This window comes from Syngnathoides biaculeatus, chromosome 3 (assembly GCF_019802595.1).
Source record: "Syngnathoides biaculeatus isolate LvHL_M chromosome 3, ASM1980259v1, whole genome shotgun sequence".
Lineage (NCBI taxonomy): Eukaryota > Metazoa > Chordata > Actinopteri > Syngnathiformes > Syngnathidae > Syngnathoides > Syngnathoides biaculeatus.
The window spans coordinates 34,998,925-35,022,171 of record NC_084642.1 but is presented as its reverse complement, the minus strand read 5'-3'; the positions used below and the strand labels follow the sequence as shown (position 1 = coordinate 35,022,171).

The 23,247-nt window shown below is 41.4% G+C and overlaps 2 protein-coding genes across 2 annotated transcripts in view; one reads left to right on the top strand and one right to left on the bottom strand.

The window, feature by feature from the left end:
• Positions 1 to 3,379: 3,379 nt before the first annotated feature.
• Positions 3,380 to 9,466, top strand: fgf19 (fibroblast growth factor 19). Its single transcript, XM_061814537.1, has 3 exons — positions 3,380 to 3,590; positions 3,698 to 3,801; positions 8,998 to 9,466. Exons 1-3 carry the CDS (start codon positions 3,380 to 3,382, stop codon positions 9,316 to 9,318), a joined length of 636 nt encoding a protein of 211 aa, XP_061670521.1. The 3' UTR covers positions 9,319 to 9,466.
• Positions 9,467 to 11,580: 2,114 nt separating this feature from the next.
• zgc:153993 (uncharacterized protein LOC767645 homolog) overlaps positions 11,581 to 23,247 on the bottom strand; it is a 34,436-nt gene continuing 22,769 nt past the window's right edge. Inside the window, exons 4-6 of the mRNA XM_061815558.1 lie at positions 22,011 to 22,143; positions 15,889 to 15,993; positions 11,581 to 13,123 (exon numbers count right to left, since the gene is read on the bottom strand). Of these exons, the coding sequence (XP_061671542.1) occupies positions 13,025 to 13,123; positions 15,889 to 15,993; positions 22,011 to 22,143 (337 nt within the window). The 3' untranslated portion in view covers positions 11,581 to 13,024. The remainder of the gene's footprint in view (positions 13,124 to 15,888; positions 15,994 to 22,010; positions 22,144 to 23,247) is intronic.

Genomic DNA, 23,247 nt, shown 5'->3' with positions numbered 1-23,247 from the left:
TACCTGAGGTTACTCTGATGACTTGCACTGGAGTGTATCAGCCAAAGACGCATAGCTCGGACAGTAGCTGCTAACAGCTAGCCTCAAACACACATCCAAATGTCCATCAGTTAGTTTGGAACGGTACTTAGACTTAATGATCTTGAAAAGCCGGACACACATAAATAAGTGGAGCCGAAGAACGCAGTCAAAAAGGTACCGCATTTTCTCATGTTGGGGTACTTTAGCTCTGTGAGAAAGTTCCAAAACTGCAGCAAGAAGCATTATCTCTGATGTGCTTGCACATTTGCTGGGTTAAATCTTCTGCCATGGTTTCACACCGCACTGTAACTGTACTTCTTGACAGCTGGAGAGCTTTGATTGAAGATAATATTTCTGCTTTATGCTTAAAGTCACAGAACAATGCGTCAGCTACTTCAGTAATTGCCTCTTTTACCATCTCTACTTTTTGGAAGGACTTATTGTTCTTCACGACGACGTGACTCATCTGGAATGAGGCTTCGGTGGTGGCTTTCACTATTGAATTATGTGTGAAAAATAACTACTTTCTGGGCAACTGGGATTTTAGTTCCTTCACCTTTTTCTTTCCCACCTAATTTTTTGGCGGGAACTCAGTGTCATATTTTACAGTCCTAAAATGCCCCTTCACATTTCCCTTCTTTGGTTCTCCATTGGCAGACTGTTTGATAAGGCATACACATTTTAAAAATGTCATAGTGGAAAAAAAACTCCTCCTCCCATTCCGTATGACAGGTCAAGGTTTTTCTCTTACTTGGTCCAGCTCCCCCACTCATTTGTATACCCTTTCTTAAGTTTAAGAGAAAACACAGAGAGATACAAATTGGTGGTAACTCACTGACCAGATTGTTAGTTCTGACATACTCAGCGTCATTGTTGTGCATGTACGTGACCTAAATCTCAGAAAAATCCAGATGTCATCAATTTATATATTTATATCAATCAAGGGACGGGATGGATGATAGGCTGAGATTTTCTTTTTCAAGTCACGTGATGTCATGCAATTTCTCAATACTACCTTGGAATTGCAGTTGACGCGCTGAGCACCCTTGATCTAGTGAAAGCTTATGATAGAGTACCCAGAGAGGAACTATAGTACTGCATGCAGAAGTCTGGAGTGGCAGAGAAGTATGCTAGAATAATACAGGACATATACAAGGGAAACAGAACAGTGATGAGGTGTGCCGTAGATGTGACAGAAAAATTTAAGGTGGAGTTGGGACTGCATCAGGGATCAGCTCTGAGCCCCTTCCTGTTTGCTGCGGTAATGGATAGGCTGACAGATTAGGGTAGACTGGAATCCCCTTGGACCATAATGTTTGCAGATGACATTGCGATATGCAATGAAAGCAGGGAAAGGAGAGGAATGATGATTAGCCGAAATAAAACAGAATATATGTGCTTGGGAGAGAGGGGTCGAGGGGGAAGATTGGCGCTACAGGGAGAAGAGATAGAGAGGGTGGAGGACTTTAAATATTTGGCATCAACAGAGCATTGTTGAGTGTTAGAAGGAAGTGAAGAAGCGAGTCCAAGCAGGTTGGAACGGTGGGAGGAAGGTGTCAGGTGTGTTGTGTGACAGAAGAGTGACTGTTAGGATTAAGGGCAAAGTTTATCAAACAGTGGTGAGGCCAGCCATGATGTACAAATTAGAGACAAAGTAGAGCTGGAGGTAGCGGAAATGAAGATGTTGACAATAAAGGAAGAAAGGAGCTCATCAGAGGGACAGCTAAGGTTTGATGTTTTGGAGAAAAAGTTAGAGAGCAGATGTTGATGGTTTGGACACGTCCAGAGGAAAGAGAGGGTCAGTATATTAGTAAAAGGGTGATGAGGACGGAGCTACCACTCAAGAGCAGTGTTGAGCACGTTACTTTGAAAAATTATAGTTACTAGTCCCAAAAAGTAACTGAGTTACTAATTGAGTTACACCACTGTAAAATTAACTAGTTACAAGCAAAATAACTACGCACACACTTCAATGGTCCTACATAAAGGCCTTGAGCTCGCAAGGAGGTCCCAAACCACTATGCTCCCTTCATCAGGTGGTGAAGCTGTGCCTTTTCTCTAGAGACATGTGTTGTGTCTCCATCCATCCATCTATCCATCCATCCATCCATCCATCCATCCATCCATTCATCCATCCTTTTTCTTAACTGCTTATCCTCACAAGGGTCGGCGAGAGTGCTGGAGCCTATCCCGGCTGTCAACGGGCAGGAGGCCGGGTACACCCTGAACTGGTTGCCAGCCAATTGCAGGGCACATCGAGACAAACACCTGCAGTCACAACCACACCTTGTCAGGGGCATTGCTAGCCACTGCTGTGGCATTCTCCACTCTGCTCTTGGAGCTAGTCATCTTTGCAGATAGCTACTATGGTAAGTAGCAAAAGCTTTTAAACCTCCATTTATAGACTGCATTTTTTTAAACTGTATTCATTTATTGACAATCTGCCATGCACATAAAGCCTTTTAGAGACACTTTTGTGACTCTTTCCAGCTTCATGCCAGTGAACATTCCTTAATTGCAGGTACAGCATTCTGAAAGCTTGATTACATGAGGTACCAAAAAAGCTGAGCAAAGAAGTGCTTGTGAATTGTGGGCCTGTTAAAAGAGCTCTGCAAAAATCCTTTTATTTGTACCCTGCCCTCTTGTTTTGGAACATTTTCCATTAGTTTTAATATAGTGTTCAACTATTTACAGTGCGTTAGCTGTGACAAGAGCTCTGTGAGCTTAGTCCTTTATTTGCATTTTTCACCCTTTATTCTTTCTGGTATGCTTTTGGACTATTACAGCCTTGCAGTTGTGATATTTTCATCACTGCGACTATTGCTCTTGGACACGCTGTTGGTTTACAGGTTGACCACCAAAAGGAGCTCCTACATCATATGAAGCTGGAAGGTGTGCCCTCAATGATTTGGGTGTCAAGTTCAAGTTAGCTGTTTACAAATCTCATCATCATTGACACTTGACATTGATGTTTGCCCAAGGAAAAGCTGTTAAAGCCAATATTGTCAGAAGTAAGATTGTTGTGTGTGTTAAAAGACGTGTTTGAATCAGTTACAGCATACAGAAGAGCTTAATACAACAAGTGTCAATGACTTCATTTTGTTTGTGTGTTTTGCATTTCTTTGGCTTGATTTCATTCTTCATTTTGGAATAGATGGGCTTCTTTGAGGCCAATGAGAACAACGATTTCGTTGGATGTTGTGAAGGGGTGTGTTGTATGTTTCTTGGAACTGGATTTGGGGGGTTATCAGTAGCTGATAAGGACCATGTTTAAAAGGCTAGCTAGAGAATAGAGGACTTTATACTGTCAAAGAAGAACAATAGCAGAAACGAAAAGGAAGAGGGGTCTTGAAGAATCATGCTTCTGGGACAAAAGGTCAATGTTTCAGTTAATTTATTTGTTGTGGTAACAATTGTTTATTTACCACTTTCAAACCTGGAATCCCACTCGCACAACAGCTGGAGTGAGACAGTTCGCCTCAGGCACCTTTATGCTGCCAGGGCAGGAGTACATCTTCTGATTCAAGAAGATGGACAGGTTCTCGGCTCTGCAGATCAAACTCTGTATAGTAAGTAATGTGGACATAATTTGACAAGACAAAATGACAATCTGCTATTTTTGCCAAGAATATTGCTACTGACTACTGTTTGTACTCCTATTAAATATGAATAACAGGCTTGCTGGAGATCCGACCAGTGGATCCAGGCTGTATCGTAATCAAAGGCATTGAAACTGAGCAGTTTCTATGCATGGAAGTGAATGGGAGCCTTTACTCATCGGTAAGTTTGACAGAAATAATTTCCAAACTGGATCTCAGAGGTGGATACAAGATTTTGGATTAATGATTATATCTAACACAGTTAAAGGTTGTATTTAGATGGCATTCAGATTTTGTTTTGAGTGTTGTTTAAAACAACTTGATATACAAATGTGGGTAATTTTATTACTTTATGGATATGGATTTTCTCTTTTTTTTCCTCTTTGAATTGATTATTCACATTCAAGATAAAATATACTGTACTCAAAAACTGGGTAAGGATTACAAAAAAATTTATTCAAAGCACTTGAAGCTTTCCAAGAATCCAAAATCATACAATTTGTTTCTTATACATTACGTGGATCTGATAAAGAAACCTTCTTTTTCCACTTTAAATTTGATTGGTAATTTTTTTTATGGTTTTGAAATGTTTTAGGGAAGCAAATGAGATGAGTCAAATTAATGGACAACTCTCATTATGATGCAGCTTTTACCCCACTGAAACATCCAGCCACAATATTTAACATCATAAATTAATAATTAATTAATGTCACATTGTATGTGAGGGCAAAAACTCTCGCATTTACTACTCTGTGTATAGAAACTATCAATGAAAACATCTTGTGGCACAGAGTCTGTGACCGGTTAGCAAATAATCCTCACAGTTGAGGTCGTGGGTTCAAATCCAGGCTTGGGCCTACCTGTGTGGAGTTGGCATGTACTTCCTGTGGTACTCTGGCTTCCTCCCACATCTGAAAACTGCAGTATGAATGATAAGTTAATTGAATACTCTAAATTGCACGTAGTTGGCTAGTCTGCAACACTGGGCTAGGTCCTAGCATATCTGGGGTGCTCTCTAATCCAGTCGCCGGGTGACATGATGTGGGTCATACGAGTTCCATGTCCGTCTGACCTCACCCTCACCAGTCTCCCCACTTTTAATGCACAACACCCCACCACACATGATCACAGTTGAGGCACACTGGTTGCCAGTTATGGACCTCGTAACCATAATTATAGGATGGGAGTTGCGTATTCACGTCTTTTGGCTGGACTCCTATAGCCTGCCCCCTGCCCTCAAGGGTCCTTCCTCTCCCCTCTCGTGGTGCCCTCAGCTGTCTCTTAACATGGGCTCGCTGTTGGTGGGCTGTGATCATTTTGGGTGGCATCTGGCTGCTACATTGGCCCCTGTTGTACTATTTCCAGGGATGGTGGGGATGGTGGCAGCTGTGGGGCATGTGGGTGAGGAGTGGGAAGATATTGTAGACTGAGGGGAGTGGTGGTCTAGTCTCCTTGCCCTTCCCTTGGAGACTGGTCAGTGTGCATATGTTGGGCTAGGTCCTGGATACTGTCCCCTTGACTGGGTTACCTATGGGATAAGCATGCTGGCTTGACCCCCCCTACCCCCTCCAGCCCCTATTGTGGTGGAGTTGGCCAGGCCCTGACCTTCCTCGGTGTGCCTGCACAGCATCTCCATGAATTGACAAATTACAGGGTTTACTTTGAAATTGAGAGTGTTATGTATAATGTGATTAGCGGCTTTGCCCCACAGGTAGGATGTGACCAAGAGTTGAAAGAGAAATTCTGGAAGGAACTAGATGTAGTTCTGAGCATCCCAGACACAGAGAGAGTTGTGATTGGTGCAGATTGTAATGGACATGTTGGTGAAGGAAACAGGGGTGTTGAAGAAGTGATGGGTAAGTACGGCATCCAGCAAAGGAACTTTGAGGTATATACAGTGGTGGACTTTGCAAAAAGGGTGGAAATGGCAGTAGTGAACACTTTTTTTTCCCAGAAGAGGCAGGAACATATAGTTAGCTACAAGAGCAAAGGTAGAAGCACGCAAGTGGATTATATTTTGTGCAGATGATGTAATCTGAAGGGGGTTACTGACTGCAAGGTAGTGGGTGTGGAGAGTGTACCTCGACAGGATAGGATAGTGGTGTGTAGGATGACTCTGGTGGTGGGTTGAGAAGACAAAGGTAGAGCAGAGAACCATGTGGTGGAAGATGAGAAAGGCAGAATGTTGTGCATCCTTCGATGGTTTGGACATGACCAAAGGTAAGAGAGCGTTTTTTGGTAGACTGGTGCTGAGAATGGAATTGCCAGGCAAAAGAGCAAGAGGAAGACCAAAGAGAAGGTTGATGGATGTTGTTAGGGAAGAAATAAGGGCAGTTGGTGTTAGAGAGGAAGATGCAGAAGATAGGCTTAGATGTAAAAAGATGACATGCTGTGGCGACCCCTAACAAGATAAGCCAAAAGGAAAAGAAGAAGATTATAGGCTTTAAATTCGTGTGCTGGGAGCAGTAACTATAACAGCTTGAATTAGGACGAACCCACAGGTTCTTACAAGTGTTTAGACACTAAAAAGGCATTCCACCACAGCCGTCATCAGTAGCACTGCCTTACTCATTTTCCACATCCTTTCCTACCCTGTCATTTTCTGTCCTCTCTCTTCTTGTCCTGTTGGTTGGATTTTGCATGTCCTCACCACGTGCCCCCCAGCCCAACCCTCCTAGGCACATACATGGTTTTACTTCGTTATCTTAATTGTAGTAAAATATCTACTGTCTATTAAACTATTGCTCTGTTGTAGTTTGCACTGCTAGTTCTCTTGTCCATTCTGTCCCTCTGTGTGTCCCTTAAACAATTTTCTGTCTGGCTGCTTTTTCAATAAACAGAATAAATTACAAAAAAAAAAAAAAAAAAAAAAAGCACAAACTCACCTGTTGCAAATCAGAACTGTTCCAGCTCAAAAGGCATACAGACTCACCATTCTGCATAGCAATGCAGCAGAACATGTGGGGTAAAAAAAAAAAAAGTCTGTAGTTGTGAATGTGTGTGAATGGTTAGTTGTCATTTTGTATGCTGTGTTTGACATGTTTGCAGTTGACTGGGAACAGGTGCCAACTCAACCATGAATAAGAAGTGATACAGAAAATGGTTGAATGTTAAATTGGTCCATCTAAACAACTCTCTGAAGCACGGTAGACTTTTTTTTCTCTTTTTTTTCTTTTTTTTGCAGCTCAAGGGCTAGCTACCGTCTTTCATTGGCACATAATTTATAAATTGTGTGATTTTTTGCAAAAGGCAGATGGACCCAAGCCCAGAGAGGCAGGCAAGGCAAGTACTCCAAAAGTTTATTTGCAACAACAAAATGCAGAGCTATGTGGGGTACAAGCCACTTCCAAGTGCAGAAGAGGTGTAGCTGTTTTAAAACTTTGCCAAACATATGAATGTTCAACCAAATAATTCCGTAGTGAATCAGTTGTGGCCCGTGCCCATGTACACTATCAGTGCCATTAACCTAATAGACGCTGGTGGAGAGAGACGAAAGGTGGAAAGCAGGTTCTTGGGCACAAAGAAGAGGAAAGCATGTAGCCCAGAACTGAGTGTGGGGATTTTGAATGTTGTGATTATGACAGGACAAGCTCAGGACTTTGTTGACATGATGATGTGTGTCCAGAGAGGAGTAGAAAGGCAGTATAGCTTAAAGTTTAAGGGCAGGGTTCAAATGATTGCAACATGGTATTGGAGAGAAATGGAACAAGGATTTTGTTTTTTTGAGTTGTTAGCTGAGAATATCCCGGTGTTGAACAAAAGTGTCAGATTGAGTGATGAGGCTGAAACTCCATTTCTATCCATTTTCAACACCACTTTCCCTGGTAAGGGTCGGAGGGCGCCTGAGCCTATGCCAGCTGACCTCAAGTAAAAGGCAGACTACAAACTGAACTGGTTGCCAGTCACAGGATACATATAGACACGGACAACCATTCACACGTGCATTCCCAACATCATTGATTGGGAATTGAACCCACGCTATGCACACCAAAGTCAGGCGAATAGACCACGACACCAGTTGTGACTCAGGCTGAAACTTGTAAATAATGGCTGTGCCCCACAGGAAGGATTTGCCGAATAAAGATGAAATAGTTTGGAGCATCCCAGATAGAGCGTTGTGATTGGTGGTTGACAGATGGAAAAAGGATGGAAAGGGCTGGAGTGAACATTTTTTTTTTCTACAGAATAGCCAGGAACAGAGTGATTTGCAAGATTGGAGGTAGAAGCATGCAGGTATAATAAATCTTGTGCAGATGAATTTATCTGAAGGAGGTTATTGACTGTAAGGTAGTAGTCGGGGAGTGTGTGGTTAGATATCAAAGGATGGTGGTATATAAGATGATTCTGGTTTGCGGAAGAGGTTAGTTGACAATAGACATCGTGGACAATCAACAGGGAGGAGTATGCGTGAGTATCAGAGTGCAGCATGTAAGATGACATGTAAACAATCCAAAATTGAAATATAAGATTTATATAAAATGGACTCAGGTCACTGGTCCTGACATGTCATGCTAATGACATCTCAACTTGCTCGGGGGGGACTAGCTGCAGCTCTCTCACATCATCACGATTTTCAGAATCGAACATTCAACTTGTGTGTGGCCAAACTGTATAATTTACAAATTATGACATGCCAAATCCGCTATTGCTGCTCACCATTTAAGTTTTTATTTTTTTATATGCAGTCAAAGTGTAAACGTCTGTATTCAGATAACAGCACAATGAACGTGAAGCCATTCATTTCAAACAGGCATTTGGTTCATCAACCTTTGACTACTGTGGTAAAGGATAGGATATGTTTATAAAATAAAAAACCTGAATGAAAAACAACCTTTACCTCTGAGTAGATAGCTCCAGCTAAGATAAACAGATGTCGAAGAACTGAAAAATGAGCTTCATTTAAATGATGTTTTATTCGTTTAATCAGGCCGCAAGGTGGCGCAGCTGTAGAGCGCAGTTCTGAGGAATGGGGTTCAATCCCGGCCCTGCCTGTGTGGAGTTTGCATGTTCTCCCTGTGCCTGCCACTCCGGTCTCCTCCCACCTCTCAAAAATATGCATTAATTAATTGGACACTCTAAATTGACCCTAGGTGTGATTGTAAGTGCAACTGTTCTCCATCTCCATGTGCACTGCGATTGGCTGGCCACCAGTTCAGGGTCTACCCTGCCACATGCCTGATGACAGCTGGAATTGGCTCCAGGACTCCCAGTGACCCTTGTGAGGATAAATGGCTCAGAAAATGTATGGATGGCTGGATGGACATTGTAGTGGTTGAGAAAGGCAAAGTCATAAAAAAAAAAAATCAACCTCATGAGTTGTAGTATTAGAACATACATAATTTGAAAACTATATTTAATGTGTCCATTTCCATTACAGCACGTCTACAGCAGAGATGACTGCACTTTCAGGGAGCAAATCTTGCCAGATGGATACAGCATCTACACCTCCGTCAGGCATGGAGTACTCCTTAGCCTGGGAAATCATCGGCGGCGGCTACAAGGCCGGGACAGTGGTGTCCCAGCTTTGGCTCAATTCCTACCTCGAATCAGTACAGTGGGTCAGGCATCAAGTCCGGCACTGCAGTCCTTTCATCATCCCACCCAAGATACGTCACAAACACTACAATCACTTGACATGGTAGAATCTTTTGGTGTGCTTGCAAGGAGCATCCATAGCCCCAGCTTTGATAAGCGATGAGGTAGCAGCATTGAGGCCGCAAAAACCAAGATTGCCTGCTCAATGTCTGTCACATCCAGGGATGTCCCCAAGGAGGCTGCCAGGACATCCGGTCGCCTCAGTGAAGTCCAGTCTGACCAAGCAGAATCCAAGAGATGGGGAATGGAATGTGCTTCTCATTATCTGTAAAAATCAAAGAAATAGCTGGAAAAGTATCTATTAAGAGAATGAATTAATGGCTGGTTGCTGTCGGTGTCTCTAGGGTATCTAGTGATCCTTAAAAGCAACAATGGCAGAAACAGTAAATAGATGGCGGATTTAGGAACTAGATAAAGCATTTGTCCCTGAAGTTAGAGGATCTAAAATTCTGAAGAATCCAAATCAAGATCACTTGGTACTACTCACATGGATAGAGGTTGCAAATATGTGGCCATAGCTTGTATGGGCGTTCCATCTTGGAAGGGCTGCACTACCTGAGCTACATTTGTAGATAAGAATGAAGATCGCTCCACGTTATCAGTCATATTGAGCTTCCTGCAGAAATGCAAAACTCCATTGGAATAGATGAGAGAAGAGAGGGAAATTGTCTATGACTACTGCAAAAAATCCTTTCCACTTGTTGATTGTCCCATTTAAACAACTTGGGAGTTAAACTCTGAGGATTGTGCTCCCTTTATTTTTTTTCATCAGTAAAGTAATATTACACAGTACTCCCTAGAGGCTGTGAGCAGAACCTTTGTAAGAGCCAACATCTTCAAAGATCTCACCAAACAGGATGACATGTTGCTGTATTTATGTATGAGTTGCCCTATAGCAAGACACCATACCTAATATGGAATGTTTTGTCCATGTCAGGTGCTCACGGAGCATGCATGCTCACAATGTTTGTACTGTCACTGTTCAAAAGTAGAAGTTACGTGTATATTCATGAACAAAATGATTGATTATTCTTACATGAACACATCAATATCTTTCATGTTGGTACTTATGTTGCAAATGTTATTAAATAATTACAATAACAAATGTGCTGATGCATTCATTTCCTTCACCACTTATCCTGTCACAAAAAGCCCGTTTTAGCCAACTGATTCAAAGGCATCATATACTTTCCAGCCTTGTTACACCAAGATGAAAGCATATTCAATAATTTCAACATTTTGCTTTTTCTTCCATTTCAATTAAAAATAAATGCATTTTTGTTGACATATTTTAATTTTTTTCAAGAGCAATTTAAAACTGGCGGGCCTACTAACAGCAAAGTAACAGCTGTAGTATCAGTAACAAAAATTATTTATTTATTTTTTCCCCCACAGCCACATGTTGTACAGTTTATACAAATATTTAAGGGTACTAAAAAAAATTCTAAATTGAGATAAATTTCACTTCAATTTGGATGAGGGTCATTGGTGGTGCAGCTGGGTGGGTGTGTAGTGCGCAAGTGTCCTCTTCAAATCTGCGGTAGAAGGAATTCAAGTTGAGAGTTGGTCTTTTGTTGTTTTCCGCTTGGGTGTGTATATGTATGTGGGGTGGGAGTTATCGTTTGGAGCTGGTCAGAGATCGCAATCTTGGCCAGACAGAATTCTTCAATAGCAGCCAACTGGTTTCCCAACTTTCTGCATAATTTCTCTTTGCCATGTTGATTTCTTTTGTCATCGAGTTTCTGGTCTGACTTTACAGGGTCACCGTCCCTAAATCTAAAAGGTGTCCTCTTCAGCTTGGTGGGGTTGGCAAAGTTTGACAATGAGCCACAAACTGTCTTAGCTAGTACAGTCATCGTTACAGAAACTGCTGTAGGATGTAATAGTAATATCTGTACATTCATTCAACTATCTTGAACTTCCATCTTAGCTTCATTATTCCCTTTCTTCACTACTTTCACCACATGCTTTCCACATGAGCTTTGTGCCTCTCTCTTCGTATTGAGTAAACTGAGATCAAACAAGGTATGAATCCTTTAGCATGGTCTAGAATGTTGATCCCAGTTGGTGGTGGGACAGTCAATGTGCTGCTTGTATTTAGGGAGATCGAGGTTGAGTTTTCTCCGAGATTGATGAGGGAAGAATCTGGCCACAATTTCTTTGCCAAACCAGCATTTGCCTTGTGATGTCCGTGTTAGCCTGGGGGTCCTCAGCCTTGAAATTGTTGAAGGTCTTTGATATTCAACCTTTAAAAAATTAGAGCTTTCATTGTATTGTCTTGGAGAAGCAGCAAGTTATCATGCATCAATTATTTTGATAATTGATTACTCTCTAAGTTATTTTTACAATTAATCAATGAATCTGATTGAAAAAACATTTCCATTCCTTTATTTAAAACAAGGACATGAGTTACTACTACTTATGTGGATGAGCTTGTCATGGCTGTAAATGAACACTGTAAAGAAACAACAAAAGTATCACAGTCCAAACACTGCATTAAACCCAAAAAAAGAATACTGGCAAAAAAAGTGTGAAATAATCATTTTTAGGACTGACAATTTATATGCGTATCTTTTATAATATGTATACCAATAATAAAGGGTGGCATGGTGGTGCAGCTGATCAGAGCATTGGCCTCACAGTTCTGAGGTCCACTTGTATGGATTTTGAATGTTCTCCCATGCCTGCATGGGTTTTCTCTGGGCACTCTGGTTTCCTCTTGCATATCAAAACCATGCAATAATCGGACATTCTAAATTGCCCCTAAGTGTGATCGTGAGTGTGACTGTTGTCTGTCTCTATATGCCGTGTGACTGGCTGGCAAACAGTTCAGGGTGTATGCTGCCTCCTTCCCGATGTTAGCTTGGATAGGATCCAGTACTCCTGCCACTCTTGTGAGGATAAGCGGCTCAGAAAATGGATGGATGGACAATAATAAAGCGCTGAGGTGTCCAAATGTAATATTCTTGTCCAGCCATTCATTCTCAACCCTGCTTATCCGGTTCAGGATCACGGGGCACTGGAACCTGTCTCAGCTGACTTTGGGCGAAAAGCGGACTCCACCCTGAACTGGTCGCCAGTCAATCGCAGGGCACATATAGATATGGACAACCATTCACACTCACATTGTCACTGAGTTTGAACCGAAACCACGCTGCCTGGAGCAAGGCCAGGCGAGTGTACCACTTGATCATCAGTGATGTAATGTTCTTGTTTGAACAAAAATATTAATCCAATAAATGATTAGTATCGATATACTGTTTGGAGGACAAAGTGGAGGAAAGAAGTGAGTCATATTTAATATCAAGAAAAATACAGATGAAAACAGACTTCATCTTGCATATCAAAAGATATTTAAGATCCTGCTGAGTCGGTGCCAACTATATCTATTAGCTACAAAGCATCCAATCTGTAGAAAAAATTAAAAACAACAACAACAAAAAAGAGACTCAGAAAAAAATTTGAAACACACTAGTGACATATTCAGCAGTTATTAGATTTGTAATGCGTTGAATCCCATTATGGCCACCTGTCTAGAAAACTGCAACAGCAAGACCGGACTAACGATGAGAACAAGGAGTGGTTTGTCAACGATGATACAAATGTCCATAGGACAGTTTACATCCGTATCTATTTAGGATAACCAAAGTGGCACAATGACCTTCAGTGGTTTTAACCCTTGCTGTAAACCTTTCATTGGTTGATAGCTGACATTTATTCATTTCCTAAAAAATATTTCATATAAACAAATAAAAATGATGATTGTATCTACAGTAGTTCTTGACTGAAGCATTGTTTGGGGTTGAAGTTTAGCGTGTCCTCCTGTAATAAACAAAGGTGGCCACCAAAATCACTGACGCCACTAAAGTTAATTTCTTCCAACGTGACCATCCATGTATTACACCTTCCTACAATGAAAGACAAAACAAGACAAAGCTGTAAATCAGTATGGCAATATACAGTGGGAGGAAAAAGTATGTGAACCAATTGGAGTTTCATAAATTGGCCATTAAATGTGTTCTGGTCTTCATCTAAATCACAAGGATACACAAACATAGCCGACTTGAACAAATACCACAAAAACAGTTATGTTTTATATTTTTGTCGAAAATAACGGACATTCTAGGGACAGGCAGAAAAAAGGAGGCAAACCCTTAAGGCCTCTTTACACTTCTTCACTATCATGTGACAGACACATTGGGCCACGCACCCTCCAATGCGACACTTGACGTGGACAAAACACAAATTGTCACCGCATGCAGAATACAGCGGAGATCTTCACTGGTGAATGGTCTGTTTTTAGTCACATGCTGTGATGACATAGTCAGCTGTTCCGTTCCTTGCTCAATACTGAGATCTTTGAAATACAAAACATGGAACATATTGAGGAGCTGTCCGAGGAGGTGCGCAAATATGTAGCTTTTTGTATTATAAAACTCATAAAGACAAGATTGCTTCCTTACTTATTCTGTCAGAAGAAGATTTGCCAAAACAGCAGCAATAACTTCAACCACAGATTTCCTCAGACGTGTGCAAAAATCACAATTAATTTTCGACCATTCCTTGAAACAAAATTTTTGCAGTTCAGAAATATTCCTGTGATTTCTGGTCTGAATAACTCTCTTGAGGTCATACTAAAGCATCTCTGTTGTGTATCTGCCTTTAGTGGCTCTTTTGAAGTGATTGGTTAATTTCCTTCCTTCCTTGCGGACTGGTTTCTAAAAGGAGACTGAGCATTTGGCCACTCCTGATTGGCTGGTAAGAGGAGATGCCCATCTTCAAATCCTGCTGCTGTCAGTGTTAAAAGACGCGGCATTTGACAGCTGCTCCTCATTTGAGTATTTTTTTTTATACTGTAGTCGGGGGTGGCCAACCAGTCAAAGATCAAGAGCCACATTTTTTTTTCTACTGTCGCGGCAGAGAACCACATCATACACATCAAAGAGCCATATCATACACAAAGCAATAATTCCTTTCTCACACACATACCTGTGCTCAGACAGATTTATTGTAAATGTCACAAACCAACATGAGAAAAATCGACTCCTACGGAGTACCAAGACCACAGGCCAAGAATTTGAAAAAACTAAAATCGTGTCCTCTTTCTCACACAGACAATTTTCTTGTATGGCACAACTCTCATCTAATGCAACACTAAAATACTCACAAGGTTGGAGGTCTGAGTCCAACTGTGTATCAGTAGCCATGCTAATGTGTAATATTCTCTGTTTAACAGTGTGCGGGACCGCTGTGTGGAGTTTGCATGTTCTCCCTGTGCCCCAAGGGGTTTTCTCCCTTTACTCCGGTTTCCTCCCACTTTCCAAAAACATGCATGTCAGGTCAAGAGAAGAGACTAAATTCTCTGTCGGTGTGATTGTGAGTCTGAATGGTTGCTCATTTAAACTGTATGTGCCTTGCGATTGGCTGATGACCAGTTTAGGATGTACCCTGCAGCTCTCACAAATGTGATTTGGTAATTTGGTGGCCCAAGGCAAACATACAAATATAGTAATAGTAATTGAGATCACTTTGCCCTGTTTTGACATCTGTTACAATTACTTGACAGCTAAAGTTGACTGACTAATACCTTAAGATTTAGAATATTTTCAACTAAAACAAAAATTCTATAGAGTCCTTAAGATCCTTCTAGAGGATGATCAAATCAGAATCAGAATCAGCTTTATTGGCCAAGTGTGTAAACACACAGAAGGAATTTTTCTCCTGCAGTATTATGAATTATTTAATTTTTAATTTAATTTATTAATTCAACACTTTTCCTGTAAAGGAAAAAACAATAATATTTCATCTAGTTTATCATTTCAACCGGTGGCATGGTGGGACAGCTGTAGAGCGTTGGCTTCACAGTTCTGAGGAATGGGGTTCAAAATCCGGCCCGGTCTGTGTGGAGTTTGCATGTTCTTCCCATGCCTGCGTGGGTTTTCCTCCGGGCACTCTGGTTTCCTCCCACAACACAAAAACATGCAACATTAATTGGACACTGTAAATTGCCCCTACGTGTGATTGTGAGTGTGACCGTCGTCGGTCTCCATGTGCCCTGCGATTGGCTGGCAACCAGTTCAGGGTGTACCCTGCCTCCTGCACAATGACAGCTGGGATTGGTTACAGCACTTCTGCAACCCCCGTGAGGAGAAGCGGCTCAGAAAATGGATTGATGAATATTATTATAATATCATCAACCTTCTCTACCCTGTCGTTCCTCCAGTTTTAATGCATTATACACACATAAGTGGAGGGGAGGGGAGTGTCAAACTGGGGAGGACAGTTGGCCAGGTTGTCCAGCACTCCAGTCTGCTCTCTGGCCTGGACAGAGAGGTTTTCAATGCAACGAATATGTTTAAATGTTCTTTGGGGAGTTGGTCGGCCTGGGTTGAGGGAACGGTTGCACACATATTTTCCTTGTGTCTTGCTGTTGTGTTTGCACCTGCCCCCCCTCGACTCGGCTGTAACAGCGCATCTGATCGTCAACTACAGTTTTGTCCGTCCTGTGAATGTTTCCGTTATTTTCAATACAAATGTTTAGACTGTGATTTCGATGATGATCAGACCAAAGTTTTTGACCAATTCAAGAAGAACTTCCAAAAGGTTTAACATTCTTTTCCCTCCAACTGTATTCTTCAAAACTAGAACATAATGATGGTAATGCATGACTCACCCAGCCTCCCTGCTGGATAAGCCAATAGTAGAGTTGGTCTCTGACAACCTGCAGAACCCAGCTAATTATGATCCTGATGTTTTCTAGATGATTCGTGGTCAGGGCCTTGAAGATAGAACAAAAAGCATGTGAATACAACTACTTGTCACTGAAAACTTTTGAAATTATTTTTTTTATCGCACTAACTGTTCAATCAATCATGACTTAGGTTATAAAGTACTTTTCATTCATACAAAGCAGCACAAGGTATTTTACACAATAAAAGCAAGGAAAGCAAACAAAGCCAATGCCACTGACAAACAAAAACAGAGGCTCACATACAAAGAAATAATTCCCCTCACCCACCTCTTCTCTCACACATAGCTGGAGCTTGAGTATGTAAGAGCACTGAAAGGAAGGCAACTGAAGCGCTATCTTATTGTCAGCAATTTGCTATGAGGAAACACTAGAGATAGGATAAAATAAATAAATTAATACAATTATTTAGAAATGATAACAGTAATAATAGTACTCAATAAAAGAGGTCAACAAAATGATCAAAAGCAAAGTCAAGATGGTTGTATTAAGAAAAACACAATGAAACAAAGAAAGAGATATGAGTAAGTGAAGAGGAAATGCTATATTAAAATAGTGAATAACATTTAATCAAACACCAGACTAAAAAAAAAAGGTTAGCGTTCAAAAATGTCCAGACACGTTGCTCATGTTCAGGAAGAGTGTTCCATAAGTGTGGACCATGTTTCACCATGTGTTGTTGTTCTTACTTTGAGGACTGATAAAAGAGAAGACCTGTACCTGAAAACCTGAACGTTCTGGACGGCTCCTAATAAAATAATTTTTAAAATCAATCCTCTAGTATACAGGAAACCATTGAAAAGACTTTTAAATTTGTGTAATGTGAGGTCTATTTTGGTCTTTGTGGTTATGTGTGTGTGTGAGCACACACACACACACACACACACACACACACACACACACCACACACACACACACACACACACCCACACACACACACATTGCATATTTTCCGGACTCAAAGTAGCACCGGAGTTGAAGTTACAACCAAATAATGGATAACCAAGAAGGAAAAAACAAACAACTCCGCCAAGTCTAGAGATAGACGATGCGCTGCCTCCTCTTCTGTGTCGCATTTCTCAGACTCATCATCGGTTGCAGTTACAACTGGCCTATTTCAGCCTTTCTGATTCCCGACAGGATGGTTTTGGTTGGCACTAAAGCCCATACTATGTGGAAATTTGCATGTCCCATTCACCCGGTTGCTGTGAAGCTGTGGTCTCCAGCCATCATTTCCTTAAAGCCTTTAACCTTAAAGCTTCAATTGATGGAGGCATCAAGTGGCTGGAGTATTTTGGTCAAGGCTCCAAGGATGATGGTAGGTATGGACTTGAAAAATGTAAAATGTAATATTATATTTATTTATATCCATCCATCACAAGCAGATCTTTTCATGTGATAAAGAAGTCATCCAGGCGCTTAGTATAGCTGCATATTTCACTACTAGCATCTTGTACCGTAATTTCTGGACTATAAGGCGCACCTGATTATAAACCTCACCCAGTACATTTTTAAAGGAAAAACCATTTTGTACAAACATAAGCCGCACCCGTCTATAAGCTGCATGTGCCCACATTGAAACATGAGGTATTTACAAAGAAAGACGGTACAGAGAAGGAGTTTTCAAAGTTTTAATAATGTCCCTTAGCTGTTCTTTCCAAGTACTGCCTGTGACATGGCACTAACACAGCAGCAATACAGTACTAACACAGCACTAACAGGGCTGGGTTCAAAAAACACATCGGTAAAAGTCACTGAGACGCGGCAGCAGCAACACAGTTCAGGCTTTTTTGTCTTTTTACATTGCTCCAATTCTTCCCGCTGCCGTTTCTAGCGTCTCACCATTGATTCATTTATGCCAAGTTCAGATGCAGCAGCTCTGTTTCCTTCTTTATCAGCCAGCTTGATTGCTCTTAACTTGAAAGATGTGTCATATATATTTCTTCTTGCATTTTCCATGATGAGGGTGTGTTCATGCCAATTTTAAAGGTCAAATGTCATGCCTATAAACACATCTAAAATAGATATTGTCATGAAAAATACATATCACATTATTGACTTCAATGTCTATATGAAAAAATAAATATGAGCGAAAAGCGCATCATCCATGCGAATGTCTCATTTGACATTCAAGTGGTCGCCATATTGGCTGCATCTTCTGTCCGTGACGTCACACTGGGACATTCGCCATTGAAAACACGCTGTGTCACCTTCAATGGGAGACAAACAACAGAGATTTTTGGATTTTTCCGACGCCCCTACTGACACCGAAGCTCTTTTCACAGAAGAGAACATCTCACAACCGAGTGAAGTGACCGGGGCAATATTACCCTATCGTTTCGAGCCATATTTAGATGATATATGGATCACGGCCAAACTGCACGCGGCCAAACCACCTCCCCGCCTGAACCACCTCCGCGGTGACGATGAACAACGGCGCCGGCGGCCGTGAGCAACTGGTTGCGGCGTCGACACCACGACCAAACCGCTTCCCCTTCCGATCTACTTCCGCAGGGGTGATAAACAATGCCGTCTGCAAGCGGCGACGACACCGTGGTCAAACCGCTGTACGTAAACGTCCTGTATCTTGGTTTGAAAGTGGCATGATAGGCTGCTCTCCCATTGGCTATTGCCTAGGAGCTTCCTGGCATCCCATTGGAGGTACCTCAATCTTTACCTATGATGCTCTTCGTTTCTCTACGACACTTGTGGGCCACCGAATCACACGCTGGCGCTTTCATTCGCTAGCGCACATAGGTAAAGTAAAACTTTTTTGTGAGTTTTTCGTATGTGTTTATTGCAATTTATTCATCTTTTTTCACTATGGGCTCCAAGAAACTTTATTGGAATTAAGTTGTATGCGTGCATACATTCGTACGTACGTTTTCTTTCGACTGTCAAACGTTTTCCTCCTCCTACGTCCCCCACCATGCGTTTCTGTTCTCACTCACCCTTCTCTTCGCATAGTCACCCAATGCTAAAGGTAAAGTAACATAATTTTTATTATTCTTTACATGATGTACTTTGAATGCTTATTTTTAGGTTTTTGCCTGGAACGGATTAGGCTTTTTTTTATGTAGAAAGCGGTTCTACTTTTTACACATAAAAAGTGCTTCTAATTTTTACACGTAAAAAGCGCTTCTAATTTACGGAGAAAAAAATAACGTTGTGAAACGATTTTTGGAACAAATTAATGGCTTAAGTAGAGGAACCACTGTAATGGATAAGCGGCTCAGAAAATGGATGGTATTCCCCCTCCTTCCTACGGTGTAAGGAATGTAATCCCCACGAATAACGAAACTCTATGAATAATGGATGCAGTATTAATATACCAGTATATGATATGTACCATATTTTGTAACAATACAATGTACTGTACTTAAAAGTAATGTACTTAGAAGTTAAACATTTTCTCTAAATTGGAAAGCAAGCCAAAAAAAAACAAAAAAGTGGGAGAGCAAAATGCATGAATATCTGGGGCCATGAATGGTGAACCGCGAATGGGCAACGGCACACTGTAATAATGTGTTAATAATTTCACATAAAAATTGCTCTGAGTATAAGTCGCACCCCCTGGCCTAACCATGAAATAAACTGCATCTTATACTCCGTAATAAACAGTACATACGCACACACATATATATAAGAAATATTATGATATAATTATATATATTGAGGGCCGCACGGTGGATCAGCTGGCCTCACAGTTCTGAGGACCCGGGTTAAATCCCGGACCCGCCTGTCTGGTCTTTGCATATTCTCCCTGTGCCTGGGTGGGTTTCCCCCGGGCACTCCGGTTTCCTCCCACATCCCAAAAACATGCAACATTAATTGGGCACTCTAAATTGTCCCAAGGTGTGATTGTGAGTGGGGCTGTTGGTCTCAATGTGCCTTGCGATTGCCTGGCAACCAGTTCAGGGTGTACCCTGCCTTCTGCCCGTTGACAGGTGGGATAGGCTCCAGCACTCCCCGCGACCCTTGGATAAGCAGGTAAAAAAAATGGATGGATGGATGTATATTGACGAAGCATAGCCTGCTGCAAGACCTATTGGGGAAGGTTTGGTGCTGCTTCAAAGGACAAAGTCTCAGTGCAAAGAATTGCAAAAAATTATTCGTGCTTCCCTATCCAATCTTAAAGACCACAACAATGCACAAATTAAAAAAACAGCAGGCAAAATTGTGTAGTCACTCTATTAGTGCCACGCAACATAGTATATTAATACTGTACAGCATACTGTATATAGGACTATTGTAGATACGTTTCACTTCTGTTGAACTATATAATCACCAAAGAGCTGACAGGAAACCTGAGACATTGTACATGGTCCAAATCTTATTTAATCTGCTCCATCATCGGTTTTCCAATTAGTGTCTTTTTACGAGAGAATGTACAACTCCAGGATCCATTTCAGATATGAAATATGAGAAGACATACATTTAAGATAAAAAAGGAAAAGAGAATGATACAAGTACTGTATATACAGAGAAGAAAATAAGCATTTGAAGACGCTGCTATATTGCAAGTTCTCCCACTTAGAACTCATGGAGGGGTCTGAAATTTTCATCATTGGTGCGTGTCCACTGTGAGAGAGATAATCTAAAAAGAAAAATCCAGAAATCACAATGCATGACTTTTTTTAACGATTTATTTGTGTGATACAGCTGCAAATAAGTATTTGAACACCTGAAAAAAGCAAGGTTAATATTTGGTATAGTAGCCTTTGTTTGCAATTACAGAGGTCAAACATTTCCTGTAGTTGTTCACCAGGTTTGCACGCACTGCAGGAATGATTTTGGACCACTGCTCCACACAGATCTTCTCTAGATCAGACAGGTTGATGGGCTTCTTACGGAACCACTCCTTGGTTTTCCTGGCTGTGTGCTTCGGGTCATTTCATGTTGAAAGACCCAGCCACGACCCATCTTCAATGCTCTGACTGAGGGAAAGAGGTTTTTCCCCAAAAACTTACAAAACATGACCGCAGTCATCCTCTCCTTAATACAGTGCTGTCCCATGTGCAGAAAAACACCCCCAAGGCATGATGCTACCACCCCCATGCTTTACAGTAGGGATGATGTTTTTGGGATGGAACTCATCATTCATCTTCCTCCAAACACGGTTAGTGGAATTATGACCCAAAAGTTCCATTTTGGTCTCATCTGACCACAAAACTTTCTCCCGTGACTCCTCTGTATCATCCAAATGGTCATTGGCAAACTTAAGACGGGCCTTGACATGTGCTGGTTTAAGCAGCGGAATCTTCCCTGCCATGCATGATTTCAAACCATGACGTCTTAGTGTATTACCAATAGTCACCTTGGAAAGGGTGGTCCCAGCTCTTTTCAGGTCATTGACCAAGTCTTGCCGTGTAGTCCTGGGCTTATTCCTCACCTTTCTAAGGATCATTGAGACCCACAAAGTGGGCTCCACTTCAACTGAGATTGAACGTCATGTTTAGCTTCTTCCATTATCTAATGATTGCTCCAACAGTGGACCTTTTTTAACCAAGCTGCTTGGCAATTTCTCTGGAGCCCTTTCCAGCCATGTGGAGTTGTACAATTTGTCTCTGGTGTCTTTGGACAGCTCTTTGGTCTTGGGCATGTTACAAGTATTGAGTCTTACTGACTGTATGGGGAGGACAGGTGTCTTGCAGCAAACAACCTCATACAGGTGCATCTTATTCAGGATAATACATGGAGTGGAGGTGGACTTCTAAAAGCAGACTAACACATCTTTGAGAGTCAGAATTCTGGCTGATAGACAGGTGTTCAGATACTTATTTTCAGCGGTATCACACAAATAAATCGTTAAAAAAAAAATCATACATTGTGATTTCTGGATTTTTCATTTTAGATTGTCTCTCACAGTGGACATGCACCTACGATGAAAATTTCAGACCCCTCCATGTTTTGTAAGTGGGAGAACCTGCAATATAGCAGGGTGTTCAAATACTTTTTTTCTTCACTGTATGTCTATTAAGCTTTTACCTTTATTGCCCATTGTGGGAATGAGAGCCATTTAATATTACATCACTTTGCGTTGTTACCTTGTAAATAAGTCTGTATGCTAGATGGAAGAGAGAGACAATTCGACCCCAGTTGATGCCATCAGCAAAGATGCTCCTGGCCACCTTCATGAAAACATCCTGAGCGCAGTTTCCTTGAAGTTGGTTTATTAGTCTGAGAAGGAAAAATAAAAAGAAAAAAACAACAACAATTCTGATTATCCTTTAATTTCACTTCTAATATCATACCGAGGAGGTCTAGAGTAGACAACACTGATCTGATTGGCCTGAATGGTATCGGACAATAATTAGCATTGTATCCTGATTGCCTTCAATGTCATAATTCGTAGATCCGATCAATTATGTCATTGATGGGGTACGCAAAAGGCTTTACTCTGCATCACCACCAAAAGATTCCATAAATGCAAGGAGACATGAAATGAAAAATGTCCAACCGTGTTTTGAAGGAATTTGGTGGGAAGATTGTGTCTAAAATGGATTTTGTCATGTTGAGTTTTTAAAGGTCTAATCCAGTGGATCTATATTTTATTTATATAATCACACAAACATATCTATTTTTTTGTTAAAAAATTTTTGTAAAAATTCTCAACACAACAGAAATGAAATAAATTAGCACCAAAGTGCAAATTTTCTTTGGAATCCGAATGCCCCCAGTGACTGTTCCAAACCGAAGCTCCGTTGAAGCTGCTTCCGTGTGATGTCATGTCTAGACAACCCCAGTAAAGAAAATGAAAAGAAAATGGCGAGGAGATAGACAGCAGTGATGAACAACACAATACGTCGTTGTCGTGACTCAATGTCAGGCTTCAATCCAAAATCTTCCTACATCATCATGGTGGCATTAGGATTTAGAACTAACTCCATTAATGCCACTCAATTTTATGTGGTGCCCAGTTACCAGCTCACCGTAAGAAAACTTTGCTTTGTGCATGTGGGTGCTCGTATTTCAAAAGGCATGCGCGCTTGTGTGTACATACGCATGTGGACAATCAGAGAAAGTTCTCTGCCTTTCACTATCCCTACTTGGCTTTGAGACCAAGACAGGTTTCATAGGTGCTTTTTTCCCCCGTAATAACTGGGCACTCTTGTTATTTTTTGCCACAATTGCCTGTCCTAAGTACCGGAATCACTGCCTTGGCAAAGCGCAGGCACAACGCCTCGTGGCTTTGTAGAAAGCCATGAGGCGTTGGGCGGGTGCACTGAAACGACGCTGGGCCTTTCCCGTGGCTAGGGTCAGGTACTCAGGGTGATTGATTTA

What these genes read in the sequence shown, in the direction of transcription:
- fgf19 (XM_061814537.1), top strand. Translation starts at nt 3,380, where the DNA reads ATGCTTCTGGGACAAAAGGTCAATGTTTCAGTTAATTTATTTGTTGTG. An exon ending in TGCAGATCAAACTCTGTATA is followed by an intron (nt 3,591 to 3,697) that starts GTAAGTAATGTG and finishes TATGAATAACAG; the next exon opens with GCTTGCTGGAGATCCGACCA. An exon ending in ATGGGAGCCTTTACTCATCG is followed by an intron (nt 3,802 to 8,997) that starts GTAAGTTTGACA and finishes TTTCCATTACAG; the next exon opens with CACGTCTACAGCAGAGATGA.